The 20601-nt window shown below is 44.3% G+C and overlaps 1 protein-coding gene across 5 annotated transcripts in view; it reads left to right on the forward strand.

Annotated features, from left to right (window-relative positions):
- zbbx (zinc finger, B-box domain containing) overlaps positions 1-20601 on the forward strand; it is a 198242-nt gene that overhangs the window by 37759 nt on the left and 139882 nt on the right. For 2 of the 5 annotated variants that reach the window (XM_085990383.1, XM_085990386.1), the window contains exons 5-8: positions 1426-1474; positions 1555-1658; positions 15926-16021; positions 19993-20151. In XM_085990383.1, coding sequence (XP_085846509.1) covers positions 1426-1474; positions 1555-1658; positions 15926-16021; positions 19993-20151 — 408 coding nt within the window. Of the gene's footprint in view, positions 1-1425; positions 1475-1554; positions 1659-15925; positions 16022-16205; positions 16315-19992; positions 20152-20601 lie in introns of those variants that run through there. The other 3 variants (XM_085990384.1, XM_085990388.1, XM_085990387.1) reach the window with 3 other exon arrangements.

Genomic DNA, 20601 nt, shown 5'->3' on the forward strand with positions numbered 1-20601 from the left:
TCCAGAAATGAAATCAGTTATGTGTTCTGAAGTAACTTTTTTGGATAAAAAGGCAACTCAAAATGGTTTGCATTGTTTTTAGGTTAATATTATGAAAGAAAATGTTTACACAGCCTTTGGTGTTTTCTGCTCAACAGTGGGGTGGGACATGGGGTTGGGGAGAGAAGGTGTTTCACTCCTGAAAGCAACAGTATAAACAAAGACAAAAGATTAAATGGGCTCTCTCTCTTGCTTTCTGAAGTCAAAAGTAAATTGAATAGCTTTTATATAAAACTTTATTTTAAAACCTACCTAAACAATCATCCAATTTGCATTGAAGCTTTTCCAAAAAATGAATCTTATGTACAAAGACACAATTTCTCTCTTCTGCTGGTGGAAACATAGAAACATAGAAGATAGGAGCAGGAGTAGGCCATTCGGCCCCTCGAGCCTGCACCGCCATTCAATGCGATCATGGCTGATCATCCAAATTCAGTACCCTGTCCCTGCTTTCTCCCCATATCCCTTGATCCCTTTAGCTTTAAGAAATATATCCAACTCCTTCTTGAATATATTTAATGAATTGGCCTCAACTGCCTTCTGTGGTAGAGAATTTCACAGGTTCACCACTCTCTGGGTGAAGAAATTCCTCCTCATCTCTGTCCTAAATGGCTTACCCCTTATTCTTAGAATAGAATAGAAAATATCACATTGCCGTCTACCAGCTAAAACTAAGTTCTGCAGAGTTCTAAAGATAAAATAATACACAGGCCAGTTACTATAGAGTACAGTAATCAAACTTGCACTACATACAAAAACTGGGCTGACTGCCTAAAAGAAGAGTCTGAAGTAATTCCAGTTTCTCTTGGCAAGTTCTTAGAAAGATACGGCGTCTGCGAGAAAATGCTTCAGATTTCTTGCTGACCATTGCTAATCTCCAAAGGTTAGCCGAGAACATCTACCAGAGGTCTTGGTGATCTTATGATTCCTGCATTGTGATGTCCAAGACTTGCAGCAGTTGCTCGAGCTAATTTCAGCATGGAGATGTCTTCTAGCTGGTGGGACTGCAGCACAGCTGGGCATTGGGACATGACATACATTGATTGTCATGACTACTGTTGGACGAAGCGATGGAGAAAGACAAAATGGGGACATTTTATGTCAATCTATGGGTGGGTCTCAAAGGTTTGCACCATCCTACTCAATGAGAGAATCTTTTGTGAGCAATTTCCAGTTAATTTATTTGACCAGCTTATAAGTAGACCTTTGCTAGTGATAATATCCTAACCAGCTTTTCCTTCCAGGTATGAAATTTGCACTCCTTTTTTTAATATTAAAATGAATGTATAGTTGCATATAAGTGGATATGAATATACATATTCACTGGTGTCATTTTCTGCTGTTCTGCAAAGTAACCCTTTTAAAATTACAATTATTTTGTCACAGATAACTTCTGGAAAGACAAAAATCAGAATACTGAAGGATCAATGTGAAGGTATGGCTATTGTTTTTAATTAATTTGTGATTATGCAGGTTATAAGCATATGAAATGGTTTCTCATTGTGCTTATTTCAGAGCCTCCGAAACGTGTATTCACCAATGTACCAGGTTGTGTAACTGAAAAGCCAAAGGTCAAGGGGAAATCATGTGGACAGTGTGAGATCAGAAGTCCTGTGCTGGTATGTAAGACAATAGATACATTGTCAAGTAAAACATGTGCTTTAAATTTTTTGACACAACTGTAGCTGAGTCAGTGGAAATGTGGAAGCTGGTGACCTGCTTGCATTGACATTAGGTTTCAATGTGACACTTCAATTTAATAATAGGAAGAACTGATAAATTGATGGATATATGCTTTAAAATCACTTGTAAAAGTTCTGTTGTTTGTAAAGAAATAATTGAGCTTGTCGATCAAAATTAGTTTGAGATCTAAGCAAACTATTACCCCTTTAAATTAGCAAATTTGCTTTAAAAATGTAATTGTTATCCTATTGTTCCTGTATATTATGTGTGATCTGCACAGTTTCCAGAAGTCTTGCTGCTTAATGCTACTCTGGCATAACATTTAGGGGGGAAAAATTTGTTTGATTAGCGCCTCCCATTAGCGCCCTAAGAGGGCGTTAACGGGGCGCAAAGCAACTAGCGCCGGGGCGCGGCGATGTTTGCGCCGCTCACAAAATTGACTTGACATTTTGTGGCGGTGCTAAACAGTACTGCCACGATCTCCTGCGCACGCAGATCGTGACGTCAGTCGAGCGTGTAGCACTCCGGACTGGCTATTGAGTGGCGCCCCCTGCCCCTAGCAACGACAGGTAGAGGGGGATGTTTTGCAGTCGGGAAGGAACTGGGGGAGCACTATTTAAAGGCGGCCTCTTCCAGAGAGAGTGAGAGACTCTTTGATTTGATCTTCCTTGCATCGATTTAGAAGAGACTATAGGGGCTGCACTGATTCGGGGCGTCGTCCTGCACCTGCAGAATCGGAGGCCTCAGAGACGCAGAGAGATTGGCAAACATGGCCAAAGGGAGGAGGGCCAACAGGCCTCTGCACAGGAGACCTTACCCCCCCCCCCCCCAGGGTATTCTGGGAGCAATTCTCCTACATTCATTTGTTTGAGGAGCAGTGTTTGCATAGGCTGCGCTTCAGCAAGGAGGTGGTCACTGAGCTCTGCCACCTGCTGCAACCAAATCTGCAGCCTCTACTGAGGACCAGGACGTCTGTCGGTGGCTGTGAAGGTGACAGTGGCTCTGAATTTTTATGGCAGCGGCTCCTTTCAAGCATCTATTGGGGACATTGCCAATTTCTCTCAGTTCGCTGTCCATTGCTGTATCTGGGAGGTGACAAATGCACTGTATAAAAGGAGACACCAGTACATCTCTTTCCCCATGACCCGGACCAAACAGCATGAATATGCATGTGGCTTTGCTAGGATAGCGGGCTTCCTCATGGTGCAGGGTGCCATTGATTGCATTGCGGGCACCGCATGAAAATGCAGAGGTTTTCCGAAACCGCAAGGGGTTCCACTCCTTAAATGTGCAGTTGGTCTCTGACCACAGACAGCTCATACTCGCCATCAATGCCCGTTATCCTGGCAGCAGTTACGATGCTTTCATCATGCGCCAGACTGGTGTGCTAGACCTTTTCCAGGCACTGCATCACCCAAGTGGATGGTTCCTCGGGGACAAGGGTTATCCACTCTGCACCTGGCTGATGACACCGCTCCGTAACCCCAACACCCCTGCTGAGCTGCGGTATAATGAGAGCCGTATCACCACCAGGAACATAATTGAGAAGACAATCGGCGTGCTCAAGCAACGGTTTTGCTGACTGGACCACTCGGGAGGAGCCCTGCAGTACTCTCCTGAGCGAGTCTCCCTCTTCATAGTTGTATGCTGCATTCTTCACAACCTGGCAATCCTATGGACCCAGCCAATGCCACCAGGGATTGGTGCATCTCCGGAGGAAGAGGAGGAGGAGGATGATCAGCAGCAGCACCACCAAGGTGGGAGGGAGGCCCACAATGTTGCCACTGGAAGGGCCGTCTGTCAACGGCTGATAACAAGCCGCTTCTAGGCCCCTACTCAGAAGATGGCTTCCGGCATGGAGAACAACATCATGGAAAGCAACCCGCACCCCCTATAGCTGGCCAAAGCTGCAATGATTCTAAAGGCCAAAAATGTAAATTTTGAATACAACAACTTTTTTATTTAACAAACTGTGTGTGTCATTTATTCAGGACAAACAATTAGAAACAAACACAACAAATCATGAATTAACAGAACAGCTTCTCGCAAGCTGGAGAAAAACGCCAAAACAGTAAACAAATGTAATCAGCCGAACCTCGACCTTTACTACAAACATTCCCACCATTTATTTAGACCTCCTACTTTTTGCCCTTCGAGGATGATCTCCATCCCTTGCACACTTTTCCCCCCCACCCCCCCCCCTTCCCACCCTACTGCTCCTCTGTAATGAGGCCCCAGTGGCAGCAGCAAGGCTGGTGGAAGGCTGTTGAATGTCCGATCCTGAGACTACAGATGCCCTTGAAGGATGCCCTCGATCAGCTCTGGGCCTGGAGGCCCCGGTTGCAGACTGCACCAACTCTGCATGGGCAGCAGCAGTCTGGGCTGGCTGTATTGCAGGTGGTGGCAAGTGCAATGGGGAAGTGACAGTGGTGGGAGCAGGAATGCTGTCATCCTGAGAGAACACAGCACCTTCCTGCTCAACCGACACACTGGCACTCCCAAGGGGCAGTACCTCAGCATCCGGAGCAATCTGCTTGAGCACAAATTGCTGGCCTGCTGCAGCACTGAGAGCCCCGGGGCAATGTGGCCGAACCAGCGATGATGGCAGCAGTTAGTGCTTGCGTTACATCAATTTGAGACTGCATGGGAGCAGTCTGAGATTGGATAGCAGCAGCCAGTGACTGAATTGCAGCACTAAGCCGTTGCGTTGTGTCGGCCTGTGCTGCAGCGGAGTGCTCCACACTCCTTGCCAGTCCATCCATGCTTTCTGGCACCCTTGCCATTGCACCCATGAGCTCAGTGTGCATGTTCAAGGCCTGGCTATTCATTTCCATGATGACGCGTTCCTCCTCTGCGTCCAGTGCAGCAGGACTTGCTTGCCTACTCGCCCTCCGGGGAAATGGCCCCCAAGCTTCCCTACCCCATGGCGTTGCTGCAGCCCATTGGGTCCCGGAGCTTAGTCCTCATCAGACCCTTCCCCCCCCCTGCTCCCCTCCATGGAAGGCGCGGTCTCAGTTTGGGCATGGGCTCCCTTGGGAGACGCAGGCGCGGAGACTCTGGCTTCCTCTTCCTCCTCGTCTGGGGCGTCGCTGCCACTGGTTGGTTGAGGGACAGGCTGGTCAGCTGGTGGTTCGCCATCTGAAAGCAGGGAGGTACAAGAGTGGCTTTAGTGTCAGGACAGGGGGGCAGTAAGGGAGCAAGGATTGGAGACATTTAGTAAGTTGGATTGAAAGTGTAAAAGGCTGGTGTTGTGAGGGGCAAGTGGAATGAGAGAGGAGAGAAAGCTGATGAACTTACCATTGCTGTCCCCAAGGGGGTCGACCTCTCCAGCGACCATGGCACCCATCACCTGGCTGGCAACGATCCTGTGGACGCGTGCCTCCAAATCGCTGAGGGTCTGCAGCTCAGCCGGCCCTCCATCCATCAGTTGCTGCTGGCACTTGTTGCAAGATAGCTTGGCCTGCAAGAAAAAGGATGGCGTCTGAGTGAATGTGCAGCCATGTGCTTGCCTGATGTGCCTCCCATAGTTGAATACCTCTTAATGTATGCAAGGTGTGGAATGTGCGTGTGAGTTTTATGAGATAGCCATAGTTCTTGGATGAGCGTTGGGCATTTGGGGTTTTTAAACCCTCTGGGCACAGTGAAGTTGAGATGGAGGGATGTAGAGATATTGAAAAGCAGCCACTCACCCTGACCACCTGAATGAGGTTGTTGAACTTCTTCCGACATTGGGGGTGGGTCCTGGGCACCATGCTTCTGGAGGAGACTTGCTAAGCCACCTCCCTCCACACTCTTCTATATTTGCGTGGCAATGGCCTCCTGCCCCTTTGTGGGTAGCATACTGACCTTCGGTGCTCCACTGCGCCAACCAGAGCCACCAAGGCCCAGTTGCTGAAACGCTGAGCTCGTTCCCTGGGCCTCTCCATTGTTCTTTCCAGCAGAATTGAAGTACAGGTCTGTCCAGGCCGAGATTCAAGGCTGCAATGAACAGGGTGTGACTAGAGAGCAAGATCGACCCTCCCTTTTGCTAATTGCTAACTGACATCACCTGAGCTTCACCAGCGCTCTGAGGTAGCTCCTCGCTCCTCGGCGTTAGCACCTTAAGACAGGTATGTAGTGCCTGCTTTAGCGCTCAAATCACCTCCAGGGGCGCTAGAGGCCAAGTTTGCAGTCGGAGGCGATAATTAGCGGCAGGCGCTAAACTTTGTGCCCGGCCGATAATTGCACCCCAAACGGGGTGAGACCGAATTTCTTCCCCTTAATATTTTAAATATAGTTTTATCATATTCAATTTTCTGTTCTGTACAATCCAACCTGGTTTATAGTCAGAATGAGACTATCGGGAAATTAAAAAGAGCAATAAATTATAAACTGATTTATAAGGTTTCCCATTAATGAGAAATGTATGGTAAAACTCAGCTGTGAAGTTGCCCAAATTGAATCCAGGCAAGTGATTTGAGACTACAGATACCGAAGTACATTACCGTTTGTGCAAAGCAAACAATAATTTATAACCTTTTTAATGTTTGCAAAGAGCTGACTAACCCAGCAGTTCTTTTCTATCATTCAAATTTAACCAGCTTTTGTGCGCATAATAGTTCGCATATACTCATATATGCTCGCTGACCTACATTGGCTCCAGATTAAGCAATGCCTCGATTTCAAAATTCTCATCCTTGTTTTCAAATCCCTCCATGGCCTCGCCCCTCTCTATCTCTAATCTCCTTCAGCCTCACAACCCCCTGAGATATCAACGCTCCTCTAATTCTGCCCTCTTGACTATCTCTGATTATAATCGCTCAACCATTGGTGGCCGTGCCTTCTGTTGCCTAGGCCCTAAGCTCTGAAATTCCTTGTCTAAACCTGTCCGCCTCACTACCTCTCTTCCTTTAAGATGCTCCTTTAAAACCTACCTCTTTGACCAAGCTTTTAGTCACCTGCCCTAATTTCTCCTTGTGTGGCTCGGCGTCAATTTTTTTTGTCTTAATACTCCTGTGATGTTAGGGAGAGGGATGGAGTCGGTGGCTAGGGAATGGAGTTTGTGGCAGGGACTGAAAACGCCTTGGGATGTTTTACTATGTTAAAGGCGTTATATAAATGCTAGTAGTTGTTGTAGTTGTTGTAAGCAGTTTTCCAAGGCCAGTGTGATATCCACCAATGATATAACTTGGGTCTACCAATCTTGTGTCCTCCATTTACTGGTCTCAAACTGATACCTGTAGTAGAGCAGTGCCATTACAGGTGGCATATGAATCCATGTTTATTTTTGAGTGAAATGCAACAAGATATGTGATGTTTTCAAACCACAATGAGTGATTAAAAAGAAAGACTGGCATTTATATAGTGCTGTTCACGACCTCAGGATGTCCCAAAGCGCTTTACTTTTCGAGTGTAGTCACTGTTGTAATGCAGGAAATGTGGCAACCAATTTGCGCACAGCAAGCTCTCTCAAATAGTAACGTGATAATGACCAGATAATCTGTTATAGTGATGTTGATTGAGGGATAAATATTGGCCAGGACACCGGAGGTAACACCACTGCTATTCTTCGAAATAGTGCCATAGGATCTCTTGCATCTACCTGAGAGTGCAAACGGGGCCGTGGTTTAACATCTCATCTGAAAGATGGCACCTCTGACAGTCCAGCACTCCCTCAGTACTGCACTGGAGTGTCAGCCTAGATTTTTGTGCTCCAGTCTCTGGAGTGGGACTTGAACCCACAACCTTCTGACTCGGAGGTGAGAGTGCTACCCACGGCTGACACATCTGTGTTAACCCACGGCACTCCAGTACATGCCTGCAAATACTGATGGAGAGTACTTAGCCTCGATTTTCAATTGGAATGCCTTGATTGTGACTGTGACAAATGAAAACTATCCCTCCTCGTCCTTCTTGACTTGTCTGCAGCCTTTGACACGGTTAACCACTCCATCCTTCTCCAGTGCCTCTCCATCATCGTCCAGCTGGGTGGGACTGCACTCACCTGGTTCCATTCTTATCTATCTAATCGTAGCCAGAGAATCACCTGCAACGGCTTCTCTTCCCACTCCCGTGTCGTTGCCTCTGGTGTCCCCAAGGATCTATCCTTGGCCCACTCCTATTTCTCATCTACATGTTGCCCCTTGGCGACATCATCCGATAACACAGCCTCAATTTCCACATGTACGCTGACGACACCCAGCTCTACCTCACTACCTCTTCTCTCGACCCCTCCACGGTGTCTAAATTGCCAGACTGCTTGTCCGACATTCAGTTCAGGATGAGCAAAAATTTTCTCCAATTAAACATTGGGAAGACCGAAGCCATTGTTTTCGGTCCCCGCCACAAACTCTGTTCCCGCCACTGACTCCAACCCTCTCTCTAACATCTGTCTGAGGCTGAATTGCACTGTTCGCAACCTTGGTGTCATATTTGACCCTAAAATGAACTTCCGACCACACATCTGCAGCGTAACAAAGAACGCCTATTTCCACCTCTAACATCGCCCATCTCCGCCCTTGCCTCAGGTCATCCGTTGCTGAAACCCTCATCCATGCCTTTGTTATCTCCAGCCTTGACTATTCCAATGCACTCCTGGCTGGCCTCCCACATTCTACCCTACGTATACTTGAGGTCATCCAAACTCGCCTGCCCGTATCCAAACTCGGCTGCCCGTGTCCTAACTCGCACCAAGTCTCATTCGCCCATCACCCCTGTGCTCGCTGACCTACATTGGCTCCCGGTTAAGCAACGCCTCGATTTGAAAATTCTCATCCTTGTTTTCAAATTCCTCCATGACCTCGCCTCTCCCTATCTCTAATCTCCTTCAGCCCCACAAGCCCCCGAGATATCGGCGCTCCTCTAATTCTGCCCTCTTGAGCATCCCTGATTATAATCGCTCAACCTTTGGTGGCCGTGCCTTCTGTTGCCTAGGCCCTAAGCTCTGGAATTCCCTGCCTAAACCTCTCTGCCTTGCCACCTCTCTTTCCTCCTTTAGGACGCTCCTTAAAACCTACCTCTTTGACCAAGTTTTTGGTCACCTGCCCTAATTTTTCCTTATGTGGCTTGGTGTCAAATTTTTTGTCTTAAAGTACTCCTGTGCAGTGCCTTGGGAAGTTTTTCTACGTTAAAGGTGCTATATAAATACAAGTTGTTGTTGTTGTTCTATTTGAGAGTACGAATCAGGCTCCCCAATTGTGAAATGAGAAATTCTGTGATGCTGGGTCTCTGCCACTTTTTCACCAGTACTATTTCTGCCATTATTTCCAGTGTTGTGTAGGCATTTGCCCTTTTTTGAGCAGTTATATAGAAGTGAGGCAAAAGTTATGAAATGCTGTCTTTTCCGCCTCTTTTTGCCCTGATTCCTCTTCTCGCCCATATAAATAGGCATTCAGGCTGCGAGATGATCTGCAGTAGGCAGATAAGAATTTTAAGATTGTCGCATCAGTTTAAAGATTATTTCTGACTCATTTTTGGAGTATTTTTACTTTTTTAGTACCAACTACTTTGACATCTGTCTTTGTGCCATTTGGTATAAAGCTGCTATTTTCCTTCCATTTCAGACAGGGCCTAATGGATTTCCTATTGGAAATTTCCCTGCATCTTTGCTTTCTGGAAGAAGAGAAACAATGGAGGGATGCCTGGGCTGGTCAGACAGCACCAGAGGCACAGTGCACCCACCTGCCGGTCGGTATCCTCACACCAGTGTATACAGACGAAGGTTCTCTCACTTGCAGTTGTTGGAGGAAGCGTGCTTGCAGTGGCTTTGCTTTACAAAGGAAGCTGTTACTGAGCTATGCCACTTGCTGCACCAGTATCTAAGCCCACTGCCAATACAGGCATCACACTGCTGTTGTGTTTGGCCCTATCACAAATTCCACTCCTTTGCCATTAATTTTCCCTGGCAGTGTTTGCATCAACATGAGTCTTCCTTCGCCACCTCCCTTCAAAAGCACGTTCCACTGCTGTATTTACAGACATGGGCATTTTCTGCTCTCCTGCAGACCAGCCAGACAATCTTTATCATGGACTCTGTTGCAGAAAGGAAAAAAGAGCTTGCATTTATGCAGCACCTTTTACCTCGATGTCCCAAAGTGCTGCACAGTCAATTAAATACTTTTGAAATGTAGCCACTGTTGTAATACAGGAAACTCTTTTTTATCCAGCACTGACGGGACCGGCTTAGTGCCAGTTTATCAAAAAGTCCGGATTACAGAGAGGTATAGTAAAAGGTACGAGAACCCCGTACACGGCCACAGATCCAGGCGTCCCTGTTGCATAGCAACAGGTGCAGAAACATAGAAACATAGAAGATAGGAGCAGGAGTAGGCCATTCGGCCCTTTGAGCCTGCTCCGCCATTCAATGAGATCATGGCTGATCATCCAAATTCAGTACCCTGTCCCTGCCTTCTCCCCATATCCCTTGATCCCTTTAGCCTCAAGAAATATATCCAACTCTTTCTTGAATATATTTAATGAACTGGCCTCCACCGCCCTCTGTGGCAGAGAATTCCACAGGTTCACCACTCTCTGGGTGAAGAAGTTCCTCCTCATTTCAGTCCTAAATGGCTTACCCCTTATCCTTAGACTATGACCCCTGGTTCTGGACTCCCCGGCCATCCGAAACATCCTTCCTGCATCTAGTCTGTTCAGACCTGACAGAATTTTATAGGTTTCGATGCGATTCCCTCTCAATCTTCTAAACTCCAGTGAGTATAAGCCCAATCGACACAATCTCTCCTCATACGTCATTCCTGCCATCCCAGGTATCAGCCTGGTGAATCTTCGCTGCACTCCCTCCATGGCAAGAACGTCCTTCCTCAGGTAAGGTGACCAAAACTGCACACAATACTCAAGGTGCGGTGTCACCAAGGCCCTGTACAACTGCAGCAAGACATCCTTGTTCCTGTACTCGAACCCTCTTGCTACGAAGGCCAGCATACCATTTGCCTTCTTAACCGCCTGCTGCACCTGCATGCTTACCTTCAGCGACTGGTGCACAATAACACCCAGGTCTCTTTGCACTTCCCCTTCTCCCAATCTATTGCCATTCAAATAATAATCTGCCTTCCTGTTTTTGCCACCAAAGTGGATAGCCTCACATTTATCCACATTATAGTGCATTTGCCATGTTTCTGCCCAATCACCCAACCTGTCCAAATCGTACTGGAGTTTCACGACATCCTCCTCACAGCTTACCCTCCCACCCAGCTTTGTGTCGCCTGCAAATTTGGAGATATTACATCCAATTCCCTCGTCCAGATCATTAATATATATTTTGAACAGCTGGGGTCCTAGGACTGATCCTTGCGGTACCCCACTAGTCACTGCCTGCCACTCGGAAAATGACCCGTTTATTCCAACTCTTTGCTTTCTGTCCGCCAACCAGTTCTCTATCCAAGTCAATACCTTGCCCCCAATCCCATGTGCCTTAATTTTGCACGCTAATCTCTTATGTGGGACCTTATCGAAAGCTTTCTGAAAGTCCAAATGCACCACACCCACTGGTTCTCCCTTATCTATTTTACCAGTTACATCCTCAAAAAATTCCAGTAGATTAGTCAAGCATGATTTACCTTTTGTAAATCCATGTTGACTTTGTCCGATCCTGTCACTGCTTTCCAAGTGCTCTGCTATTACATCTTTTATAATAGACTCCAGCATTTTCCCCACTACCGATGTCAGGCTTACCGGTCTATAATTCCCTGCTTTTTCTCTACCACCTTTTTTGAATAGTGGGGTAACATTAGCTACCCTCCAATCCATGGGTACCGTTCCAGAGTCTATCGAGTTCTGGAAGATGACCAGCAATGCATCTACTATCTCTAGGGCCACTTCCTTAAGTACCCTGGGATGTAGACCATCAGGCCCTGGGGATTTATCAGCCTTCAGTCCCATCAATTTTCCTAACACCATTTCCCTACAAATACTGATTTCTTTCAGTTCCTCCCTTTCATCAGACCCTATGTTCCCCGACATCTCTGGGAGGTTATTTGTGTCCTCTTTTGTGAAGACAGAACCAAAGTATCTATTTAGTTGGTCTGCCATTTCCTTGTTTCCCATTATAAATTCCCCTGATTCTGACTGTAAGGGACCTATGCTTGACTTCACCAATCTTTTTCTCTTCACATATCTATAAAAGCTTTTATAGTCAGTTTTTATGTTCCCTGCGAGCTTACTCTCATATTCTATTTTCCCTTTCTTAACTAATCCCTTTGTCCTCCTTTGTTGACTCCTAAACTGCTCCCAATCCTCAGGACTATTGCTTTTTCTAGCCAATTTATATGTCCTCTCCTTGGATCTTATGCTATCCCTAATTTCCCTTGTTAGCCACGGTTGAGTCACCTTTTTTGTTTTATTTTTATGCCAAACTGGGATGAACAAATTCTGTAGCTCATCCATTCGGTCTTTGAATGTTTGCCATTGCCTATCCACTGTCAACCCTTTGAGTGCCATTCGCCAATCAATCCTACCCAACTTGCTCCTCAGACCATCGTAGTTTCCTTTTATTTAAATTGAGGACACTTGTCTCTGAGTCAACTACTTCATTCTCCATCTTAATGAAGAATTCAATCATATTATGATCGCTCCGACCCAAGGGGCCTCGTACAACAAGATTGCTAATTAATCCTTTCTTGTTACATAATACCCAGTCTAAGATGGCCTGATCTCTGGTTGGTTCCTCGACATATTGGTCCAGGAAACCATCCCGTAAACACTCCAGGAATTCCTCCTCCGCAGTATTGTTACTAATTTGGTTGGCCCAATCTATATGTAGATTAAAGTCACCCATGATGACTGCTGTGCCCTTATTGCACGCTTCTTTAATTTCCCTTTTAATGCCATCCCCAACCTCCGCCTTACTGTTTGGAGGTCTATATACCACTCCCACTAATGTTTTTTTCCCCTTAGTATTTCTCAATTCTACCCATACAGATTCCACGTCATCAGAGCTAATATCCTTCATTACAATTGTATTAATCCCTTCTTTAACCAGTAATGCTACCCCACCTCCCTTTCCTTTTTGCCTATCTTTCCTGAATATCGAACACCCCTGGATGTTGAGTTCCCAGTCTTGGCCATCTTTGAGCCACGTTTCTGTAATCCCAACCAAATCATATCCGTTTACCTCTATTTGCGCAGCCAATTCATCCACCTTATTACAAATGCTCCTCGCATTAAGACACAAAGCCTTCAGGCTTATTTTTTTAACGCTCTTAGACCTATTAGAATTATTATTTACTGTGGCCACGTTTGATTTAAACCGTTGATTTCTCTGACTGCCATTTTTGTTTTTCTCCTTCCTATCTTTTGCTTTTATCCCTGTTTTCCTTTCCTCTGTCTCCATGCTCAGGTTCCCAACCCCCTGCCATTTTAGTTTAAACCCCCCCGAACAGCACTAGCAAACACTCCCCCTAGGACATCGGTCCCGGCCCTGCCCAGGTGCAAACCGTCCCGTTTGTACTGGTCCCACCTCTCCCAGAACCGGTTCCAATGTCCAAGGAATTTGAATCCCTCCTCCTTGCACCATTCCTCTAGCCACATATTCATTTGAAATATCCTCCTATTTCTACTCTGACTAGCATGTGGCACTGGTAGCAATCCTGAGATTACTACCTTTGAGGTCCTATTTTTGAATTTACCTCCTAACTCCCTATATTCTGCTTTTAGGACCTCATCCCAGTTTTTACCTGTATCGTTGGTGCCTATGTGCACCACGACAACTGGCTGTCTACCCTCCCCCTTCCAAAATGTTCTGCAGCAGCTCCGAGACGTCCTTGACCCTTGCACCAGGGAGGCAACACACCATCCTGGAGTCTCGATTGCTGCCGCAAAAACGCCTATCTATTCCCCTTACAATTGAATCCCCTATCACTATAGCTCTTCCACTCTTTTTCCTCCCGGCCTGTGCAGCAGAGCCACCCATGGTGCCAGGAAGTTGGCTGCTGCTGCCTTCCCCTGATGAGTCATCCCCCCCAACAGTATTCAAAGTGGTATATCTGTTGGAAGGGGGATGGCCGCAGGGGATTCCTGCACTACCTGCCTGCGCCTCTTACTCTGCCTGCTGGTCACCCATTCCCTTCCTGCCTGTACACCCTTTACCTGCGGTGTGACCAACTCGCTATATGTGATATTCACGACGTCCTGAGCATCGCGAATGCTCCAAAATGAATCCATCCGCAGCTCCAGTGCCGCAATGCGGTCTGTCAGTAGCTGCAGCTGGACACACTTCCCGCACACATGGTCGTCAGGGACGCAGGAAGCATCCCTGATTTCCCACATAGAGCAGGAGGAGCACACTACGGGGCTGGGCTGTCCTGCCATGACTTACCCTTTAACTAATTAATTAAAATTAAATGAATCCCACCAATTTCACTACAGTTAAATGATATATTTAAGGGCCCTGGTTTACAAACTGTCCCCGCTACACCACAGCAACCTTAAAAACTATAAACCACAGACTTAAAGTTTTAAAACGAGAGAAATACTCCAACCAATCACCTACCTGTGTTGTGGTGACGTCACACCTCGAATACTTTTTACCTCTCTCCTTGCCTGAGATTGGAGATTGGCACGCCTACCTGAGCCTCTGGGGCCTTTTGTAGTCGCTCTGCCGCTCTGCTCCGCCTGCCGCCACTGCCGATGCTGCACTGAGGCCTACCTGAGCCTCTGGGGCCTTTTGTAGTCGCTCTGCTCCGCCTGCCGCAGCTGCCGAAACCCCGGCCATAGACCAAGCGTCCCTGTTGCATAGCAACAGGTGCAGGAACCCCGGTTACATGGCCACAGATCCAGGAACGGCCACTAATATGAAGTAAAACTTACCTGAATCTACTCCTGAATTTTGCTGGTTAACAGAGATTTCCGGTTATTTACGTGCCGGTAAATCGAGAGTTTCCTGTATGGGGAAACATGGCAGCCTTTGTGCACAGCAAAGTTCCACACATACTGCAATGGGATATGACCAGATAATCTACTTTAGTGATGTTTAAGTGATAAATATTGGCCAGGAGAACTCTTTCCCCCCCCTCCCCCCCTCCCCCCCCCCCCCCCCCCCCTACACTTCAAATAGTGCTATGGAATCTTTAAACTGAAAGACAGCATCTCCAACAGTGCGGCTCTCCCTCAGTATTGCACTGAAGTGTCAGCCTGGGTTATGTGCTCAAGCCATGATGTGGGGCTTGTACACCCGCCCTTCAGACTTGGGCAAGTGTGCAACCACTGAGCCAACTCTGACATGATAGCGCATTCCTCTTTTAATCTGTTTTAAACCTTTAAATCCTGCAGTAGTACTCTATTTTGCACCCCTAATGGGCGTTTCTTGCTCAAAATATTGTAATGAGACTGAATATTACAGTAGGGTTAGTACTTATAATGTTTGGGTATGAATCCCATTCCTGTCTGGCTCATGCCCGACTGGGAAATTCTTGTCTGATATTGCCCAGAATTTCCTGAAAACTTGTGCAGAAACATTGGTGTAAGTGCAACGTAATGTTGATTTTTCGGCATAAAAATCGATGAATTTCCGGTGTAAGTGACTTGCGCACGGTTATGCACTACGACAGAATTGCCTCATTTTTGTTTACGTCGAAACCAGTCACCTCTGCCAAAACCCTTTCCCACTCATTAACATAGCTCTGCCTCCACGCAAAAATGCAGCTCACTCAAATTTCCAGAATTTATGCCAGTTTATGCCTTTGCTTCACCACTGACCACACATTACGGGCCAGTATTTTAACAGTCACTTCCTTATTTGTTAGATTGTACAGAAATGTCTTTATTCTGTGGAGCAGTCTACTAAATGCTGATATCTTGTGTTCTCATGGTGTTCTTGTCCATTTAAATTTCTTCAGTCCTGTTGGTTTAGCTTGATATTTTTCAAAAATCAATTTGTGTAAGGGCCAATTTTATGAAACTGCTCTCAGAGGATCCTTGCCTGCTGGGAATGCACATTATGAAATCACAGGTGCATTTTCCATCCATTCATTGTAATATATTGTAATGCGCTCATAATTCCCACTATGCGCTCCCGGTGAATAAGGGTCCCCACTGGGAACTTGATTTTGTAAATCAGCCCTATAGCATTTAAGTTCCATTTAGTTTTTGACTGCATCTGTGCTAGAAAGATAACTATAAATGTTTGGAGACACAGAAATGTGTCTTCTTTTTTAAATTGACAGGCATTTCAGCTAGTCTCACTTTAAAATGTTTTCTGCACTTCCTGAAGGTTTGTGTGGAGTGTGGAGAGGATTACTGTTCCAGCTGCTTTGCTAAATTCCATCAAAAGGGGGCACTGAAGCTTCACAGATTTTCCCCTTTTCAGGTACAGACATCTCCTGTTACATATTTTCAGAAGATGGTGATTTCATTTAAATGTATTGTAGCTTAGAGGTTTTAAAACAATTTTTTTTTAATTGTAAATTTTTCCTGATTTTAAGATAGCTACTAAGCATTCCAAAGTTGCTAACCTTTTGATGTATTGTTTTTGATTCTCTGCCTTCCAAAAGAAAGGAATCCACTGACCGCGATCACCATTTCACATTTGTAAATCTAGCATTTACTGTAAATAAATGAATGGCCAACAATCATGCCCACTGTTTCAGCTTACATTTGAAGGTATACTTAACTTTATACTTGAAGACGCACGCACATGTTGATTAAAGATAATATATCACTGATCATTAAGACCTAGCCAATCATTACTTTTGCAAAGGCCTGCTGAATTAATTTGAACCTTATATTGAAGTCAATGGAAAATAAAATTAAGCAGGGTGTATAATGGGCGGCATATCCGATATTGCTCACTTTATGCCACTGTTGAAAGTGAAAATTAGCCACAGTGAGTCAAGGTCAAGTGTTGTCTTCAGATTGATTGGGATTGAAAGAAAGGATAATTGGACTAGGGTACACAGTGTATCTATTGAAAATAAGTAAATGTTTCATTTTTGAACTATATCTAATCAGTTATTTTTAATTTCACCTATTTGGATACAATACAAACGATGTTAGGAAATTTAATTTCTTCCCTCCTTCATTCTCCCCATCCCTACAGAGGCCTTAGTAGAATTAGCATTAAGATGGTCCAACTTGTTTGAGGCCATCGTTGTGTTTCTTTTTGAACAAAAAGCACAATACTGAAGATGCTGCAAATCCAAAACAAAAACAAAGCACTGGAGAAGTGGGTTCTGATGGGTCTAGACCTGAAATGTTAACTGATTTGTATTCTCTCGACAGATACTGCCTGACTTGCTGACTGTCTCCAGCATTTCACTGTTTTTGCTTCTGTGGTTTCTCCCTGCTGCATCTTTTTCCTTATATTCTGCCTTTGTCTACAGAAAAATCTGTCTCTCTTTCCCTGCAGCTAGAACAAGTGCTGGTAAACTAATTTGCTGTCAATATTTTTGCTGTGAGCGGAAGTCCAACTAAATTCACAGAAACATTTCTTAATATGCACTCTAATTTTATTTTATTTTCCAGTTAGTAAATCCCTTTGGGCTTTGCTTAAGGGAAATTGGATGATATAAATTATGTTTTACTTGTCTCTGTGTTTTTCTGTTGTTGTATTTTTGTGTTTCTGTCTCATTTTTTGTTCAATTCTGCTTGTCTATGTCCCTTGTTCTTTTGTCGTCTGTATGTTCTACTTCTAATATTTTTGGGTGTTGGATGGTAGGTGACCAACTGGGAAGGGGCCGCTGAGGGGCACGTGCTATATTTTTTAATGATAGGAAAGGAAATTGTGCATGGCTATATGGTGGATGTAGGATACAAGGGAGAGGAGAGGAGAGGAGAGATGCAGCCTTGGTGTAGACCAGGTGAACATGAGGGGTGGAGTGATTTGGGCAATGTTGTAGGTCTGCTTTGTGATTGGGGTTGGTAGGGTGATTTTTGAACTGTGATTGGTGGGAGATAAATGAGGGCCAACCTACCTGAATGTTGTTACCAGAGTAGAAGTCCAACAAACTTAATCTTTTTTAAGAATGATCAGAGTTACCAAATGTGTTAGATTTTGTGTACTCTTACCAGAAGAGTGACACATCAGAAACTTTATAACACGAGCACTAAAGCCCTTTAGTAGATTATTTACAGTTAAAATATTTAGGTAAAGTCAAACAATATTTGGCCATTTGGGAGGGCCTAATTGTGTATGAAATGTCTATATACTTGGAGTAATGGTAGTGGACTATGAGTTACTAAAGGGAATTAATTAAAACTTTGTTTCATTTATTAATGATTATAGAGCATATTTCAGCTGGTTTTATCCTAGTATAGGTTACCTCAAACTGTATCTTGTGCTCTAATCCTCTCTCACCTGTAGTGATCTGTCAGACGATGTTAATCACAGGTGAAATTTAGTGTTTACAACTCACCTGTGCCATAAATTAAAACCTCTATTCCAGCATAAAATGTGGGCACATTTGTTTTGGCCATCGTAATATGCATGAGGTTACGTTTTTTTTATATGACTTTTGTGCACAAAGTAAGAGATGCCAGTGGGGAAGAAAACACTACCCGTTTCGGGTACTAGTGGAAGCATCAAGCATTTCCGTATCAAGTGCGAGCATTTGAGTGTGCATATGGCTGTCAATAAAGGTGTGCTCTGTGTATCTTGTAAATAGTTGTTGCATTTTAATTAATTACATGTACAGATTTAAATCTTAAGCAATATTCAGTGACCTATAATATAAATACAATGGACTATTTTTTACTGTAGGGTATAATTCATGGGTATGTAACTTATTAATATTTAATTTTTCATGCAAGCACATAGCTTCTGTTTTATCAGTGGTATTGGTGAACATCAGCTGAATCAATGAAATTAATTTGCTAATAAATCTTCTGCGACTGTCTTCTCCTGCTCTGTGTTTCACCTGGAGTCTTTCAGATATGCGTTTGTGCTGACCACAAATAGAACAGCTTGACTAATTAACACCATTGGCAAATATGACCTTATTGACAAAGACCATTACCTTTTACTATTAAGCTAAAATAATCGGATATATAGTCCAAGATTAAATTTTGTGGCTTGTTTTCAAGAGAATGCTACAAAAAAGCCATGTTCATGCTACAGGTTGAGCGTCCCAAATCTGGCAACCTCGGGACCGAGGCCGAGCCGGTTTTTGGGTTTTTCCGGGCTTCGGAATGTGTTTCTGATGTCCAAAGTCCGGAAACGCCCGAGCCCAGGTTGCGATATTTCTGGACTTCGGACATCAGAAACATGTGCCGAGTCCGGAAATGCCTGGGCCCAGGTTGCGCTATTTCCCGTTTTTGGTAAGCCTCCCTCAGGGTGTCCGGATTCCGGAACATTTTACGGATTCCGGACTCCTGCCACCAATCGCCCCGGATTCCAGAACTCCGGATTTGGGACGCTCGACCTGTATTAACATTCGAGTCCAGTGCCAAAATAATGGTGCAGAAGACAGTCAATGCCACCTTGTGGTACTAAGGGGATTAGAATTTCTGCTGTGTGATTCAGTAGTTTTGCGTCTAAAACAGATTTTGTTTTTCATTACACAATGGGGAAATCAGAAAAATAAGTTGAGAGTAACTGTATCTTTCTGCTTTTCCTTTTTGAGAGGGAAGGAAATGCAGCAGAATGCACAAGCTGCTGCTCCTGTGTTTGAAAGGAGCATAGGTAGCTCATATGGAGAAGAACGTCAATGGAGTGTTTCTGTCCTGTGTCATTTCACACTCTATGCATGTTAGTGTATTAATAACAAAGCATTCATACATCATTTTCAAATGGTGTAAAGAGGGCTCTGTGGTAATTGGGTATATGAAAAAAATAATTGCTACTTCAATTTTCCAATATTACAACATTTTGTGACCAAAAAATCTTATCTGGTGAACAATTATACATAGAGAACCTAAATTTTCTTTTCACTGTTACTGCTTTTTCTTCCTTGGTAATGAAGCTCAAAATGCGTGCACCCTAAGAGACTGATGTTTTGTTCGTCTTGCCCAGCGCACCTGGAATGAAGCAAACACTGAAGGTGCAGTGTAGTTGTTTATCTTGTACTGCTTGAAGTTATCTTCTGGTGCAAAGAGTAACATTAACTTTATGTAGAGATTTTCAGTCACAAGATCTATTGTGTTGTACTAGGTTTGGGTCATTTTGTTCTATCATGTTTGCAAATGTTCTTTGAAGAACTATTGGAATATTTATGAGGACTAACTGAATAATACATGACTTAAAATCTAGGAGGGAATGTTAATCTAACATGGCCCTTATTAAGCTGCCTTTTTTAAAAAATTTCTTCTATTCAATAATGTCATCCATTTTTATATTATTGACAGGCTGAGGAACATGCACCAAGCAATTCATTGCATTTAGTCAGCCAATTTAAAAAACAAATTGAATCTGATGACCCACCAGTGAATACAAAACAGTTTCTGAAGAAACAGCTTTCAGTAAGAAAACCTCCATCTCAAATGGGCACACAACAAAATGCTGAAGTAGGTTATTGTTTGAACTCAGAAGATTTTATATAAAGAAAAGCCCACAATTTAAGTTGATGCATATTTGCATGCCCGTTAATCAGAACCCAGTTTTATATAGTAAGCATCAAGTTTTATAACTGGTACAAATGATTATTTATTTCCAACAACATGCATGTCAACCTAGGAAACTAGCAAAAGTTGATTAACAGTTTCAAAAAGGCTAACTGTTCAAAAGCAAATCTGAACATAAGTCAATGACACTTGATGACAAGAATTACAATGGAAGTGCAGTGGGACACTGGCTTATAACTTGAACTGTTTGCATATGCGACATTCCTTCATTTCTTTTTGAAGGAAATAGAAACATAAGTATCTGAAGGGTGATATAAGCATAGAAGGCCCAATATTTATTTTCTGTTGCAGGGGTGGGTGGGGAAGGCAGGAGCATTTACCCTCCAGAAAATG

This window comes from Somniosus microcephalus, chromosome 6 (assembly GCF_052327205.1).
Source record: "Somniosus microcephalus isolate GS21.2 chromosome 6, FLI_Smic_1.0, whole genome shotgun sequence".
Classification (NCBI taxonomy): domain Eukaryota; kingdom Metazoa; phylum Chordata; class Chondrichthyes; order Squaliformes; family Somniosidae; genus Somniosus; species Somniosus microcephalus.